Source organism: Ranitomeya variabilis, chromosome 4 (assembly GCF_051348905.1).
Source record: "Ranitomeya variabilis isolate aRanVar5 chromosome 4, aRanVar5.hap1, whole genome shotgun sequence".
NCBI classification, from domain to species: domain Eukaryota; kingdom Metazoa; phylum Chordata; class Amphibia; order Anura; family Dendrobatidae; genus Ranitomeya; species Ranitomeya variabilis.
Window position 1 is genome coordinate 600,060,589 of NC_135235.1, and position 14,244 is coordinate 600,074,832.

General features: G+C 46.4%; 1 protein-coding gene across 1 annotated transcript in view; it reads left to right on the forward strand.

Annotated features, from left to right (window-relative positions):
• The first annotated feature begins 254 nt into the window (after window positions 1-254).
• The window catches only part of RNF114 (ring finger protein 114), a 30,411-nt gene continuing 16,421 nt past the window's right edge, over window positions 255-14,244 (forward strand). The window contains exon 1 of the mRNA XM_077253232.1: window positions 255-458. Coding sequence (XP_077109347.1) covers window positions 319-458 — 140 coding nt within the window. The 5' untranslated portion in view covers window positions 255-318. The remainder of the gene's footprint in view (window positions 459-14,244) is intronic.

Sequence of the window (14,244 nt, forward strand, 5' to 3'; positions counted from 1 at the left end):
AAATAACATGTTGAACAATTCCTGTAACACAGAACACAGTCATTTATGACTATTTCCCATAATATTTTTTATATGACAGCTAATATGAGTTACGTTAAGGGTTAACACTATTATACTTGTAGTTGCTGATGATCACTCCTGTGTTACTATGAGCGGTGATATTTGTAGCTATAATGATTATTATATTATGATTAGATGACGTCAGATCGCAAAGTTTTCGGAACATTAAGTGTCATGTGACCCCCGGGGAGGTCACGTGTCGCGGCAGTAGGGGGCGGGGACTGGAGTGAGTGACGTCAGAAGGAGCATGCGGAAGTGATGGCGGGGGAGCAGCAGCAGCAGCAGCGTTGGCCGAGGGGCTCCGGGGCGGCCCGGGATGTGGACCCCATGGAGCGCTTCATCTGCCCCATCTGCCTGGAGGTGTATCAGGACCCGGTGCGGGTCAGCTGCAGCCACACGTGAGTCCTCGCCGCCGGGTCACGTGACGCCCTGTTACTGTGTGCCGCTTTGGTGGCTGCTGTGTATTTGTCTGTGTGTGCCAGGGCATGCTGAGAGTTGTAGTGCCATGGTAGCTGTGGCCTCACCTGAGCCCTGTGACGTCACCTGAGCTGCGCCTGTCATTTCTCAGAATCCTCTGCTGTGGGTAGGAAGTGAAAGTGAAGATTGTGCAGCTGCTTGTGTGCAGTCCCATGTAAGGCACGAGGAGGGGTATCATTGTCAGTAATGACTTGTCTTGGATTAATAGTGGACAGTAAAAACAAACTGGATCACTAACCCTCATAATCTGCAGCAAAGACCCCGTGGGGCTCATGTGTATCTCGTATGTGCCCCCAATAGCTGTAGATTCTGCCTCAGGCCCTGGAGGGAGGGGACCAAACATGGCCGACGTCATTGGAGCATGATTAGTTGGCGCATTTGCCCGTTTGTAGAGTTCTGTGCTTTTTTTTGTATTCCTTTTTTTCCATTTGCGCCCTCCTTTTTAAGTTACTTTTTTTTTTTATCCCACTGTGAGAGGAGTTTAGACTTTTTCCAGAACTTTGTCTGACCAATCAGTTTTCAAAACTTTAACCCCCCCCCCCCACACACCCCTCCCCAAACTTGAAAAGTTTGCAAATTAAGCTGGGCCTAAATGTTTAGCGCTGGTTTGAGTTCTTCTCAGTAATGAGGACGTGGCATAGTAGGAAGGGTTCAGAGGAGAGTCCGAAAAAGATTCTCCTAAGAAATCAGCCGGCCATATTAATCCTTCCGGGATCGGAATGCAATGCTCGGACTGGCCGCGGCTCTCCCTCCCAGAGCAGGACCACTGCATAGGATATATGAAGCCGTCACACTCTGCCGCGGCCAGTCCGAGCATTGCGTTCCAATCCCAGCCCATTTCTTTGGCCGCCTGACTGCACCCTAAGGGGTAAAAATGCAGCCGAAAATCCCGTGCAAGTTCCAGTATCGCTGGTGTGAATTAGACTTGTCGCACTGAGAAGATCCCCCCCCCCCCCCCCCCCATGTAGTCGGACCACCGGTGTGGATTTGAGATGTAAACAACCCCCAGCCTGCTGGGAGGGCGAGGATAGGCGAGTAGTGCTGTTCCTGATATTCTCTATCTTGGATTACCCCTTTAATTTATGTTAATGGTGACGTGGAGAGAACTAGAACTTTCTGGAACAAAATTCACAGCAGATTTTTTTATTTTTTTTCTCCCACACTAGAAAGGTCCTGTGGGAGCGATGTGTTTGGGGGTCCCGACAGGACTGGATTGCTGCAGGGTTCTGTTTCACTTTGTAGATGGAGATTGTGCAGCAGAATTCAGAACTGGCCGTGTGCGTGACTTTGCAACAAATCTCTCCTGTGCTCCGAGCGAAGTTCCCTCACGGAAACTGAGCTGTGGTGCAGGTTCCAAATCCCCGGCGTGTCAGGTACTGGGGAGCAAGGAGCCAGGATTTGCTGTGCGTTTTCCATTTGACATTAAAGGGAACCGGTCAGCTGACTTATATGTCCTGAACAACGGACAGAATCAATCAAGGATCGGCCGCTTTACTGCAGCAATGTGTCTCTCACTCTAAGGCCGGCGTCACACTGCCGAGTTTTACGGACGTATGAGCGCAGAAAATACACCGGTAAAATACGCATAACACACGGCACAATGATTCCCTATGTCCCAGCTCCTATCAGCCGTATTTTACTGATCCGTATTATACGGTATTGTTCGGCCGTACAAAATCGCAGCATGCTGCGTTTGTCACCATATTGCGCAATAAAATCGCCAATGAAAGTCTATGGGGGCGAGAAAAATACGGATTACACACGGACCAGCAGTGTGACCTGCGAGAAATACGCAGCGGTGTTAGAGAGAAAAGCCGGTAATTCAATTGCCGGCTTCTCATTTCTCCTTCCCAAACCCGACAGGATATGAGACATGGTTTACATACAGTAAACCATCTCATATCCCTTTTTCTTTTGCATATTCCACACTACTAATGTTAGTAGTGTGTATGTGCAAAATGTTGGCGCTGTCGCTGCTAAAATAAAGGGTTAAATGGCGGAAAAAATTGGCGTGGGCTCCCGCGCAATTTTCTCCGCCAGAGTGGTAAAGCCAGTGACTGAGGGCAGATATTAGTAGCCTAGAGAGGGTGCATGGTTATTGGCCCCCCTGGCTATAAACATCTGCCCCCAGCCACCCCAGAAAAGGCACATCTGGAAGATGCGCCTATTCTGGCACTTGGCCACTCTCTTCCCACTCCCGTGTAGCGGTGGGATATGGGGTAATGAAGGGTTAATGTCACCTTGCTATTGTAAGGTGACATTAAGCCAGATTAATAATGGAGAGGCGTCAATTATGACACCTAGCCATTATTAATCCAATAGTACGAAATGGTTAATAAAACACACACATATTATTACAAAGTCCTTTAATGAAATAAAGACACAGGTTGTTGTAATATTTTATTATTCTCTTAATCCAGCTGAAGACCCTCGTTCTGTGAAAAAGTAAGAATAACAAATCAACAATATTCCATACCTTCCGATGATCAGTCACGTCCCACGAAGTAAATCCATCTGAAGGGGTTAAATCATCTTACAGCCAGGAGCTGTGCTAAAGCACTCGCTCCTGCCTGTAAAACCCCAGGTACTGAATGGAAAGCAGGGTGACCTGTAGTTACCTTGAGTTGCGGTGATGCGCCCTCTGCTGGATGTCCTCATGAACTGGAGCCTTGGAAAAGTTCCCACGCTCGAGTTCATATGAGGACATCCAGCAAAGGGGGGGAACACCGCGACTCAAGGTAACTACAGATCAAACTGCTTTCCATTCAGTACCCGGGGTTTTACAGGAAGGAGCGAGTGCTTTAGCACAGCTCCTGGCTGTAAAATGATTTAACCCCTTCAGATGGATTTACATCGTGGGACATAACGACGGAAGGTATGGAATATTGTTGTTTGTTTTTTTAACTTTGTTTCAGGACGATGGTCTTCAGGTGGATTAAGAGTCTAATAAAATATTACAACAACATGTGTCTTTATTTCATTAAAATACTTGTAAATAATGTGTGTGTGTTTTATTAACCATATAGTACTATTGGATTAATAATGGATAGGTGTCATAATTGACGCCTCTCCATTATTAATCTGGCCAATAACCATGGACCCTCTCTAGGCTATTAATATCTGCCCTCAGTCACTGGCTTTACCACTCTGGCGGTGAAAATTGCGCGGGAGCCCACGCCAATTTTTTCCGCGATTTAACCCTTTATTTTACAAGCTACAGTGCCCAAATTTTGCACATACACACTACTAACATTAGTGTGGAATATGCAAAAAAAAGGGATGTGAGATGGTTTACTGTATGTAAACCATGTCTCATATCCTGTCGGGTTTGGGAAGGAGAAATGAAAAGCCGGCAATTGAATTACCGGCTTTTCACATATATCGCGCTGAATTAAATATAAATACAGAATATATATGTGTCTCAATGACATATATACAGTATATATACATAATGTATATATGTTTTAATGAACATTTGAGCACATAAATCCATTAGATGTCGGTTTTGCAAGCCTGCGAGAAAATATCGCAGTACGGATGCCATACGGAGGATGCCATGCGCAAAATACGCTGACACACCCTGACTACGGATGACATACGGATCACTATTTTGGGGACTTTTCTGCATATTACGGCCGTAAAAAACGTACCGTATTTACATACGCTGAGTGTGATGCCGGCCTAAAACTCTGTGTGTTTCAAGGAAAACATATTTTAACACCTTAATGCTGCATAACTGATATACAGGTGCTTCTCTCAAAATTAGAATATCATCAAAAAGTTAATTTTTCAGTTGTTCAATACAAACAGTGAAACTCATATATTATATAGTCATTACAAACAGTGATCTATTTCAAGTGTTTATTTCTCTTAATGTTGATGATTATGGATTACAGCCAATGAAAACCCAGAAGTCATTATCTCAGTAAATTAGAATAATTACCAAAAAACACTTGCAAAGGCTTCCTGAGCATTTAAAAAGGTCCCTTTGTCTGTTTCAGTAGGCTCCATAATCATGGGGAAGACTGCTGACTTGACATATGTCCAGAAGGCAGTCACTGACACACTCCACAAGGAGGGTAAGCCACAAAAGGTCATTGCTAAAGAAGCTGGCTGTTCAGAGTGCTGTGCTGTATCCAAGCATATTAATGGAGAGTTGAGTGGAAGGAAAAAGTGTGGTAGAAGAAAGTGCACAAGCAACCGGGATAACCGCAGCCTTGAAAGGCTTGTAAAGAAAAGGCCATTAAACATTTTGGAGGAGATTCACAAGGAATGGACTGCTGCTGGAGTCATTGCTTCAAGAGCCACCACAGACATATCCAGGACATTATTATTATTTATTGTTATAGCGCCATTTATTCCATGGCGCTTTACATGTAAGGAGGGGTGTACATAATAAAAACTAGTACAATAATCTTAAACAATACAAGTCATAACTGGTACAGGAGGAGAGAGGACCCTGCCCACGAAGGCTCACAATCTACAAGGGATGGGTGAGGATACAGTAGGCGAGGGTAGAGCTGGTCATGCAGCGGTTTGGTCGATCAGTGGTTACTGCAGGTTGTAGGCTTGTCGGAAGAGGTGGGTCTTCAGGCTCTTTTCTCTGTCCCCCATGACGGCACCACGGAGAGAGGGGATCTGCCCACCAAGGACAGGAAACCTACAGATAAAAAGGCGGTACCTCTCTCCCGCATCAGTTTGGTTTCCTGTCCTTGATGGGGAACCTGCAGCAGATTCTTACCTTGATCGTCGATGGATTCCGGGGCCAGTCAGACCGGTACAGGCAGCGGGGGTTCCCTGCCTCGGCTGGGCTGGGACACCCGAAGCGCCACCGCGGAGATCAGCGTGTCTTTAGGGTGTGCGGGGAGCAGTAACAGCAGCGTTGTCGCTCCCAGAAGGTCACCGCATGTGGCCACTTCCGGCACAAGAAACCCGCTTTACCACCGTGAGGGGCCCCTCCAAGGGTGGGACGCGGCGCGGAGACACGCGCCTTAGCCGCACCAGGAAGCTGGCCGGCTTCCTGCCAGGTAACGCGCACGCGCGGGTGCTGCACTACAATATAGAGAATGCTGGGACGGCGTTGCATGCCGGGTAATGCGCGTGCGCACAGCACAGGTGCGCAAGGCATGATGGTCCCGAAGGAGGGGAGGATGCCTAACTGTCCGGTGCTCTAATGGAGTCCGGTCAGAAACGCCGACAGCAGGGGAAGGGAGCCCCTCACGATCAGCAGCGTGGAGCAGGAGCACGGTCAGGATCCCAGCACAGTAAAAATTCTAGTGCTGCATCTGCATCAAAGGAGCATCCATTAATCGACATGGATCATCCACAGCCGGTACTGAGGGTACATCAGGTGGTGAGTGATCTCCGTGAATGCTCCGGCTAATAGAGCCTACCTTTTCTCTTGCTTGTTTTAGGGAAGGAAGAGTTCAGGGAAGTCCAAACACCGGATCTGCGCGCTTTGTAAAGAAGATTTACCTACCTCATGGGGAAAAAAGATTGTGTAAATCCTGTATGGAGGAAACACTCTGTGAAGGGCTTCCAGGGTTCGCCACAGAACTCAAAACTCTAATTAAAACTCAGGTGGAAGATACCTTTAAGTCTCTCCAGGAGGGTAAAAAACGTAAAAAAATGAAACAAAAAAAACCCTATATCTGACTCTAGTGACTCGGATAGCGGGGAGATTAGTTCAAGTTCCTCTGATTCTTCATCGTCCTCTTCTCAGGGAGGCCGTAGTTGCTTCCCTTTAGAAGAAACGGACTCCCTAATTAAAGCGGTCAGAAGCACCATGGGTCTAGCTGATTCTCACACTAAAAAATCAGTCCAAGATATCATGTTTGGTGGACTGGAGCAGAAGAAAAGAAGGGTGTTTCCTCTTAATGATAAAATACAAGCCCTAATCAATAAAGAGTGGAAAAAACCTTTAAGAAAGGCCCTGCTTACGCCCAAAAGGAAATACCCTTTTGAGGACCCTACATGCTCCTTCTGGGAAAAAGCACCCAAATTAGACGTAGCCATTGCTAAGGCGTCAAAAAAGTTTGCCCTACCTTTTGAGGACATGGGGGTCTTAAAGGACCCCATGGATAAAAAAGCAGATGCTTTCCTAAAAAGTTCCTGGGAAGCAGCAGGAGGGGGTCTAAAACCAGCTGTAGCCGCAGCTTGCACTTCCCGCTCCCTTATGGTGTGGCTTGACCAGCTGGAATCTCAGCTCAAGGAAAAATCATCCAGAGACAGTATACTAAATACCCTACCAGTAATTAATGGGGCAGCCGCTTTTCTGGCCGATGCATCAGCAGACTCCATCAGGCTCTCGGCCAGATCGGCGGTGTTCTCCAATGCAGCCAGAAGAGCCCTCTGGCTCAAATGTTGGCCCGGAGACCTCCAAACAAAGGCAAAACTTTGTAATATCCCTTGTGAGGGAGAATTTCTTTTCGGCTCCACTCTGGATGATATTTTGGAGAAAGCAGGGGACAAAAAGAAGTCCTTTCCCATCCTGGCATATCCATCTTACAAACGTCCTTTTCGGAGTAAAAGATTTATCCGTAGGAAGCCCCCTAGGACACAGGACAGGTGGGAAGACAAAAAGAATAAGAATAAAGGGTTTATGTTCAACAAGAGCCCCACCGATACCAAAAAACCCTCACAATGAACTTTTGCCCCAGGTGGGAGGAAGATTGTCCCTCTTCCCCTCAGCCTGGGAAAAGATAACCAGCAGTGCCTGGATTCTGGACTTGATACAATCGGGACTAAAGTTCAAATTCCTCACGTTTCCTCAGCCGTCCTTTCTGGTGACATCTCAGAGAGCTTCTCCGCAGGAGCGGATAGCTCTGGAACAGGAGGTCACAACATTGCAAAACAAAGAGTTCTTCGGGAGGTCCCCCTCCAAGAAAAGGGGAGAGGGTTCTACTCTCCGATTTTTCTCAGGAAAAAGCCAGACGGGTCTTTCAGGACAATTATCAATTTAAAAAATTTAAACAAACACCTGATTGTAGAACCTTTCAAAATGGAAACAATATAGACAGCAGTCAAAATGTTGTTTCCGCATTGTTTCATGGTAGTACTCGACTTAAAGGACGCATACTACCACGTCCCCATTCACAGAGACTTCCAAAAATTCCTCAGGGTGGCGATCGAAATAGAAGGGATGGTAAAGCATTTTCAGTTTACAGCCCTCCCGTTCGGTCTCGCAATAGCCCCACGGGTATTCACCAAATTGATAGCGGAAGTCATGGCAGACCTGAGAAAACAAAACACCCTAATCGTCCCATATCTGGACGATTTCCTGATAATAGGCGACTCTCCCCAACATTGCAAAAATCAACTGGAGATGGTTATGGACTCTTTGAAAAACTTGGGGTGGCTCCTGAACCTAAAAAAGTCCAGACTAATACCGAATCAGATTCAGGAATACCTGGGAATCACGCTGGATTCCATCTCCCAGGAATGTCGCCTACCCCAAGAGAAAATCCAAAAGATGGTAGGGTTAGTGTCCCGGGCAAGAGATCTCCCCTCTATATCGCTTCGAGAGGCAATGTCTCTCCTGGGGTCTATGACAGCCTGCATTTCTGCCGTCCAATGGGCCCAGTCACATACAAGGGAACTGCAATGGCAAATATTAGCAGAAGAAATTTCCCTAAAGGGAAATTTAGAAAGTCAGTTCACCTTCTCGTCAAACACAATTCTCTCACTAGATTGGTGGACGAAACACAACAATCTGGGCCGCGGTCTACCATGGGTAATCCCAGTGTCAAAGGTGGTAACCACAGACGCAAGTCCCATCGGCTGGGGGGCTCACCTACACGATCTAGTGGTTCAGGGGGCATGGTCAGACGACTTAAAAGAAGCATCCTCCAATATGAAGGAATTGCTGGCAGTAAAGTTCGCACTTACAGAATTCCTAAACCCCCTTCGCTCACATCATGTAAGATTGTTTTCAGACAACAGGGTGGTAGTGGCCTACATAAACCATCAGGGAGGCACCCACTCTCAATTACTGATGGAAGTGACACATTCAATCTTGCAGATGGCCGAGAACAATTTAGCATCCTTGACGGCACTCCACATAAAAGGGGTGGACAATTTCAAGGCGGACTACCTAAGTCGGGTCTGCCTAAAACAGGGGGAATGGGAACTGAATCAAACCATATTCAATCACATAACGGAGATGTGGGGAACTCCGACAATAGATCTCTTCGCAAACAACCTAAATTGGAAGGTGACCACCTTTTGTTCCATAAACCCAGCAGGGAACCCGGTGGCGCTGGATGCTTTCCTGATTCCTTGGAAGCACGAACTGGCTTATGCGTTTCCCCCTATCACACTGATACCAGCGGTTCTGAGAAAGATAAGGGAGGACAGCGCCCGGGTGATATTGATTGCCCCTTTCTGGCCGAAGAGAACTTGGTTTTCCTGGGCCAGAAGAATGTCCATAACAGACCCTTGGATACTCCCAGACCTGCCCAATCTCCTATTCCAGGGACCAGTAACACACCCGCAGGTAGCGAGGTTACACATGACAGCTTGGAATTTGAGAGGGGGTTGCTGATAGAGAAAGGCTTTTCTCAAGGTTTAGTATCAACCCTCTTGAAAAGTAGAAAATTAACAACTACTAAACAGTATGGTAAAATCTGGAAAAAATTCCTCTCTTCCTCAGGTGCTACAGTCTCCGAGGGAATCCCACTCAAATCGGTATTAGAATTTTTGCAGAATGGGCTGGAAAAAGGCCTAGCCACTAATACACTGAAGGTTCATATTGCCGCACTTGGGGCACTGTTTAATTACAATCTAGCAAAGAATCGTTAGGTTTCCAGATTCGTTAAGGCGGCAGAAAGATCTAGACCTCTACCCTTACGTAGAGCCCCACAGTGGGACTTAAATCTAGTCCTCACAGCCCTTACCAGAACCCCCTTTGAGCCCTTAAAAGAGCTTCCCTTAAAGATTCTATCCTTCAAAACCTCCCTTTTGGTAGCCCTCACTTCAGCCCGAAGAATTAGTGACATACAAGCCTTGTCAGCCGGGCCACCCTTCACACAAATATTGGAGGACAGGGTGGTATTAAAAACTGATCCGGCATATTTACCAAAAGTGGCCTCCCGGTTCCATAGGTCCCAAGAGATCTCTCTTCCCTCCTTTTGTCCAAACCCTAAGAACGAGGGGGAAAAATCATTACACACATTGGATGTTAAAAGGTGTCTCATCCATTACCTGGAGGCTACTAGGGAGTGTAGGGAGGATAGATCTCTTTTTGTGTGTTTTCAGGGCCCTCGGAAAGGCAAAAAGGCCTCCAAGGGTACATTGGCAAGATGGATCAGAGATGCCATCAACCTCGCGTATACCTCAAGCGGGATGCCAGCTCCAGGGGAAGTTAAAGCTCATTCAACTAGGGCGATGGCGGCCTCCTGGGCAGAGAGAGCCAGAGCAACAATAGACCAGATATGTAGAGCTGCTACTTGGTCTTCACCCTCAACTTTCTTTAGGCACTATCGGTTGGACTTAACTTCTTCTTCAGACCTTACCTTTGGTAGAAGGGTTCTGGAAGCGGTAGTCCCTCCCTAATGTACAGCCTCTGCAATTCTCTCCGTGGTGCTGTCATGGGGGACAGAGAAAATAGTAGTTACTCACCGATAACGGTGTTTCTCTGAGCCCATGACGGCACCCGTACATTCCCTCCCTCACGCGTGGGTGTGCACATTCTTATAATGTTTAGTTATGTATATAATCAATAAGCACGCGGTATCTTTATTAAAGGTTTAGTAATGTTGAAACATTTGTAATCATTAACCTGATATTCCCTTCATGCTCTGTAAACAAACTGATGCGGGAGAGAGGTACTGCCTTTTTATCTGTAGGTTTCCTGTCCTTGGTGGGCGGAGCCCCTCTCTCCGTGGTGCCGTCATGGGCTCAGAGAAACACCGTTATCGGTGAGTAACTACTATTTTTGAAGGTTTCGATGGTAGGCGAGAGTCTAATGTGTTGTGGTAGAGGGTTCCAGAGTAGGGGTGATACGCGAGAGAAATCTTGTATACGATTGTGGGAAGAGGAGATAAGAGGGGAGTAGAGAAGGAGATCTTGTGAGGATTGGAGGTTGCGTGTAGGTAAGTACCGGGAGACGAGGTCACAGATGTATGGAGGAGACAGGTTGTGGATGGCTTTGTACGTCATGGTTAGGGTTTTGTACTGGAGTCTCTGGGCAATGGGGAGCCAGTGAAGGGATTGACAGAGGGGAGAGGCCGGGGAATAGCGGGGGGACAGGTGGATTAGTCGGGCAGCAGAGTTTAGAATACATTAGAGGGGTGGCCACAGAGCAGGAGGTTGCAGTAGTCAAGGTGAGAGATGATGAGGGCATGGACTAGGGTTTTTGCAGATTCTTGGTTGAGGAATGTACGGATTCGTGAAATATTTTTAAATTGAAGTCGGCAGGAAGTGGAAAGGGCTTGGCTATGTGGTTTGAAGGAGAGATCAGCGTCAAGGATTACCCCGAGGCAGCAAGCTTGTGGGACTGGGGAGAGTGGGCAGCCATTTACTGTAATGGGTAGGTTCGCTGGGGGGGTCGCGTGAGATGGGGGAAAGATGATGAATTCTGTTTTGTTTCAGAAATCTAGCAGAGAAGGATGAAATAGCGGATAGACATTGAGGGATTCTGGTTAGTACGGAGGTGATATCTGGTCCAGAGATGTAGATCTGTGTGTCATCAGCATAGAGGTGATACTGAAAGCCATGAGATTCTATGAGCTGTCCCAGGCCAAAGGTGTAAATGGAGAAGAGCAGGGGCCCTAGGACTGAACCTTGTGGGACTCCGACAGATAGGGGGCGAGGTGAGGAGGTTGTGTGTAAGTGGGAGACGCTGAATGTCCGGTCTGTTAGGTATGATGAGATCCAGGATAGGGCCAAGTCTGTGATGCCAAGGGATGAGAGGGTCTGTAATAATAGGGAATGGTCCACTGTGTCAAAGGCAGCCGACAGGTCGAGGAGGAGGAGGACAGAGTAGTGTCGCTTGCTCTTGGCGGTTGAGGTCGTTGGTGACCTTAGTTAGGGCAGTTTCAGTGGAGTGGTGTGACCGGAAGCCAGATTGTAAGCGGTCAAAGAGGGAGCAAGAAAAGAGATGGGAGGACAGCTCAAGGTAGACGTGTTGTTCCAGTAGTTTGGAGGCATAAGGGAGAAGTGATATAGGGCGGTAGCTAGATACAGAGGATGGGTCAAGAGAAGGCTTTTTGAGGGTAGGTGTGATGGAGGCATGTTTAAAGCTTGAGGGGAAAAACACCAGTTGTTAGTGATAGGTTGAAGAGATGGGTTAGGGTTGGGATGAAGACTTTGGTGGGCTACAAGTGTTGCATTTATTGTGTCAAGCCACTCATGACCAATATACAACGCCAGAAGCGTCTTACCTGGGCCAAGGAGAAAAAGAACTAGACTGTTGTTCAATGGTCCAAGATGTTGTTTTCAGATAAAAGTAAATTTTGCATTTCATTTGGAAATCAAGGTCCCAGAGTCTGGAGGAAGAGAGGAGAGGCCACAATCCAAGCTGCTTGAGGTCTAGTGTGAAGTTTCCACAATCAGTGGTGGTTTGGGGAGCCATGTCATCTGCTGGTGTAGGTCCACTGTGTTTTATCAAGACCAAAGTCAGCGCAGCCGTCTACCAGGAAATTTTAGAGCACTTCATGCTTCCCTCTGCCGACAAGCTTTTTGGAGATGGAAATTTCCTTCTCCAGCAGGACTTGGCACCTGTCCACACTGCCAAAAGTACCAATACCTGGTGTAAAAACAACAGCATCACTGTGCTTGATTGGCCAGCAAACTCGCCTGACCTTAACCCCATAGAGAATCTATGGGGTATTGTCAAGAGGAAGATGAGACACCAGACCCAACAATGCAGATGAGATGAAGGCTGCTATCAAAGCAACCTGGGCTTCCATAACACCTCGCAGTGCCACAGGCTGATCGCCTCCATGCCATGCCGCATTGATGCAGTAATTGATGCAAAAGGAGCCAAGACCAAGTATTGAGTGCATTTACTGAGCATACATTTCAGTAGGCCAACATTTCGCATTTTAAAATAATTTTTCAAGCTGGTGTTATAAAGTATTCTAATTTACTGAGATAATGACTTTTGGGTTTTCATTGGCTGTAAGCCATAATCATCAACATTAACCAAAATAAACACTTGAAATAGATCACTCTGTTTGTAATGACTATATAATGAGTTTCACTTTTTGTGTTGAAGAACTGAAATTTACTTTTTGATATTCTAATTTTGTGAGAAGCACCTGTATGTACATCACACAGCTAGTCAAGGTGTATGGAGCTGGCTCAGGAGCTGCGCCCACTCCACATGAGGTGGGTGACTGCTTAGTTACTTAGCCAGCATCTGCCCCTCATAGCACCGATCACTGCTGTTAACCCCTTGTCAATCACTGACATTTTAAGTGCCGCAATCCGGCCCGAGTGTTTTTTTGAGTGCCCAACGTGGTGGCGGGGCACCAATGGGTTGAAGGCCCCTGTTGCTGAAGTCTAGTCACAGTCTGAGTTTCGCAGGAGACTGAGACTTTTTTTTGTTTTGTTTTGGTTTTTTTTACTATATACTACGGTGCTGGTTTAAGTCCCCTATGCGGTCCAAGTAAAATTTTAAGGGTATGTGCACACGTCAGGATTTCTTGCAGAAATTTCCTGAAGAAAACTGGAAATTTTCTGCAAGAAATCCGCTTTTTTTTTGCGTTTTTTTTCCCCGTTTTTTCGCATGTTTTTTTTAGCATTTTTGCAAGCGAAATTAGCTTGCAGAATGCTAAAGTTTTCCAAGCGATCTGTAGCTTCGCTTGGAAAACTGACAGGTTGGTCACACTTGTCAAACATAGTGTTTGACAAGTGTGACCAACTTTTTACTATAGATGTGCCTATGCAGCATCAATAGTAAAAGATAGAATGTTTAAAAATAATTAAAAAAATGGTTATACTCACCTGCAGACAGCCGATCTCCTCAGTGGCGTCCGTTCCTATAGATGGTGTGTGTGTGCAGGACCTTCGATGACGTCGCGGTCACGTGAACGCGACGTCATCGCGGTCATGTGACCGCGACGTCATCGCAGGTCCTTCACACACACCATCTATAGGAACGGAAGCGGCAGCATGCACCGATGAGAGGCGGGAAGACTCCGGGGCCAACAGAGGGTGAGTATATGACTATTTTTTATTTTAATTCTTTTTTTTTTTTTACCAATTATATGGTGCCCAGTCCGTGGAGGAGAGTCTCCTCTCCTCCACCCTGGGTACCAACCGCACATAATCTGCTTACTCCCCGCATGGTGGGCATAGCCACATGCGGAAAGTAAGCAGATCAATGTATTCCTATGTGTGCGGAATCCCCGCAATTCCGCAAATTTAATGAACATGTTGCTTTTTTTTCCGCGATGCGATTTTTTTTCACGGAAAAAAATGCAACATTTGCACAAGAAATGCGGAATACACTGTAAATAATAGGAGGCATATGTAAGCGTTTTTTTTTCACTTTTTTTCGCGTTTTTACCACGTTTTTATAGCGAAAAAAAACGCGAAAAATACTGAACGTGTGCACATGGCCTAAAGGTATGTTAAAAAAAAAAAAAAAAAATGCTTATAAAATTTAAAAAAATAAAATTGTCTAACTCGTGCAGTAAATTTCAGTAAAAAAAAATTGTAAATGACAATTACCATTTTTATTTGTCGCTGCTCTTCAATCAA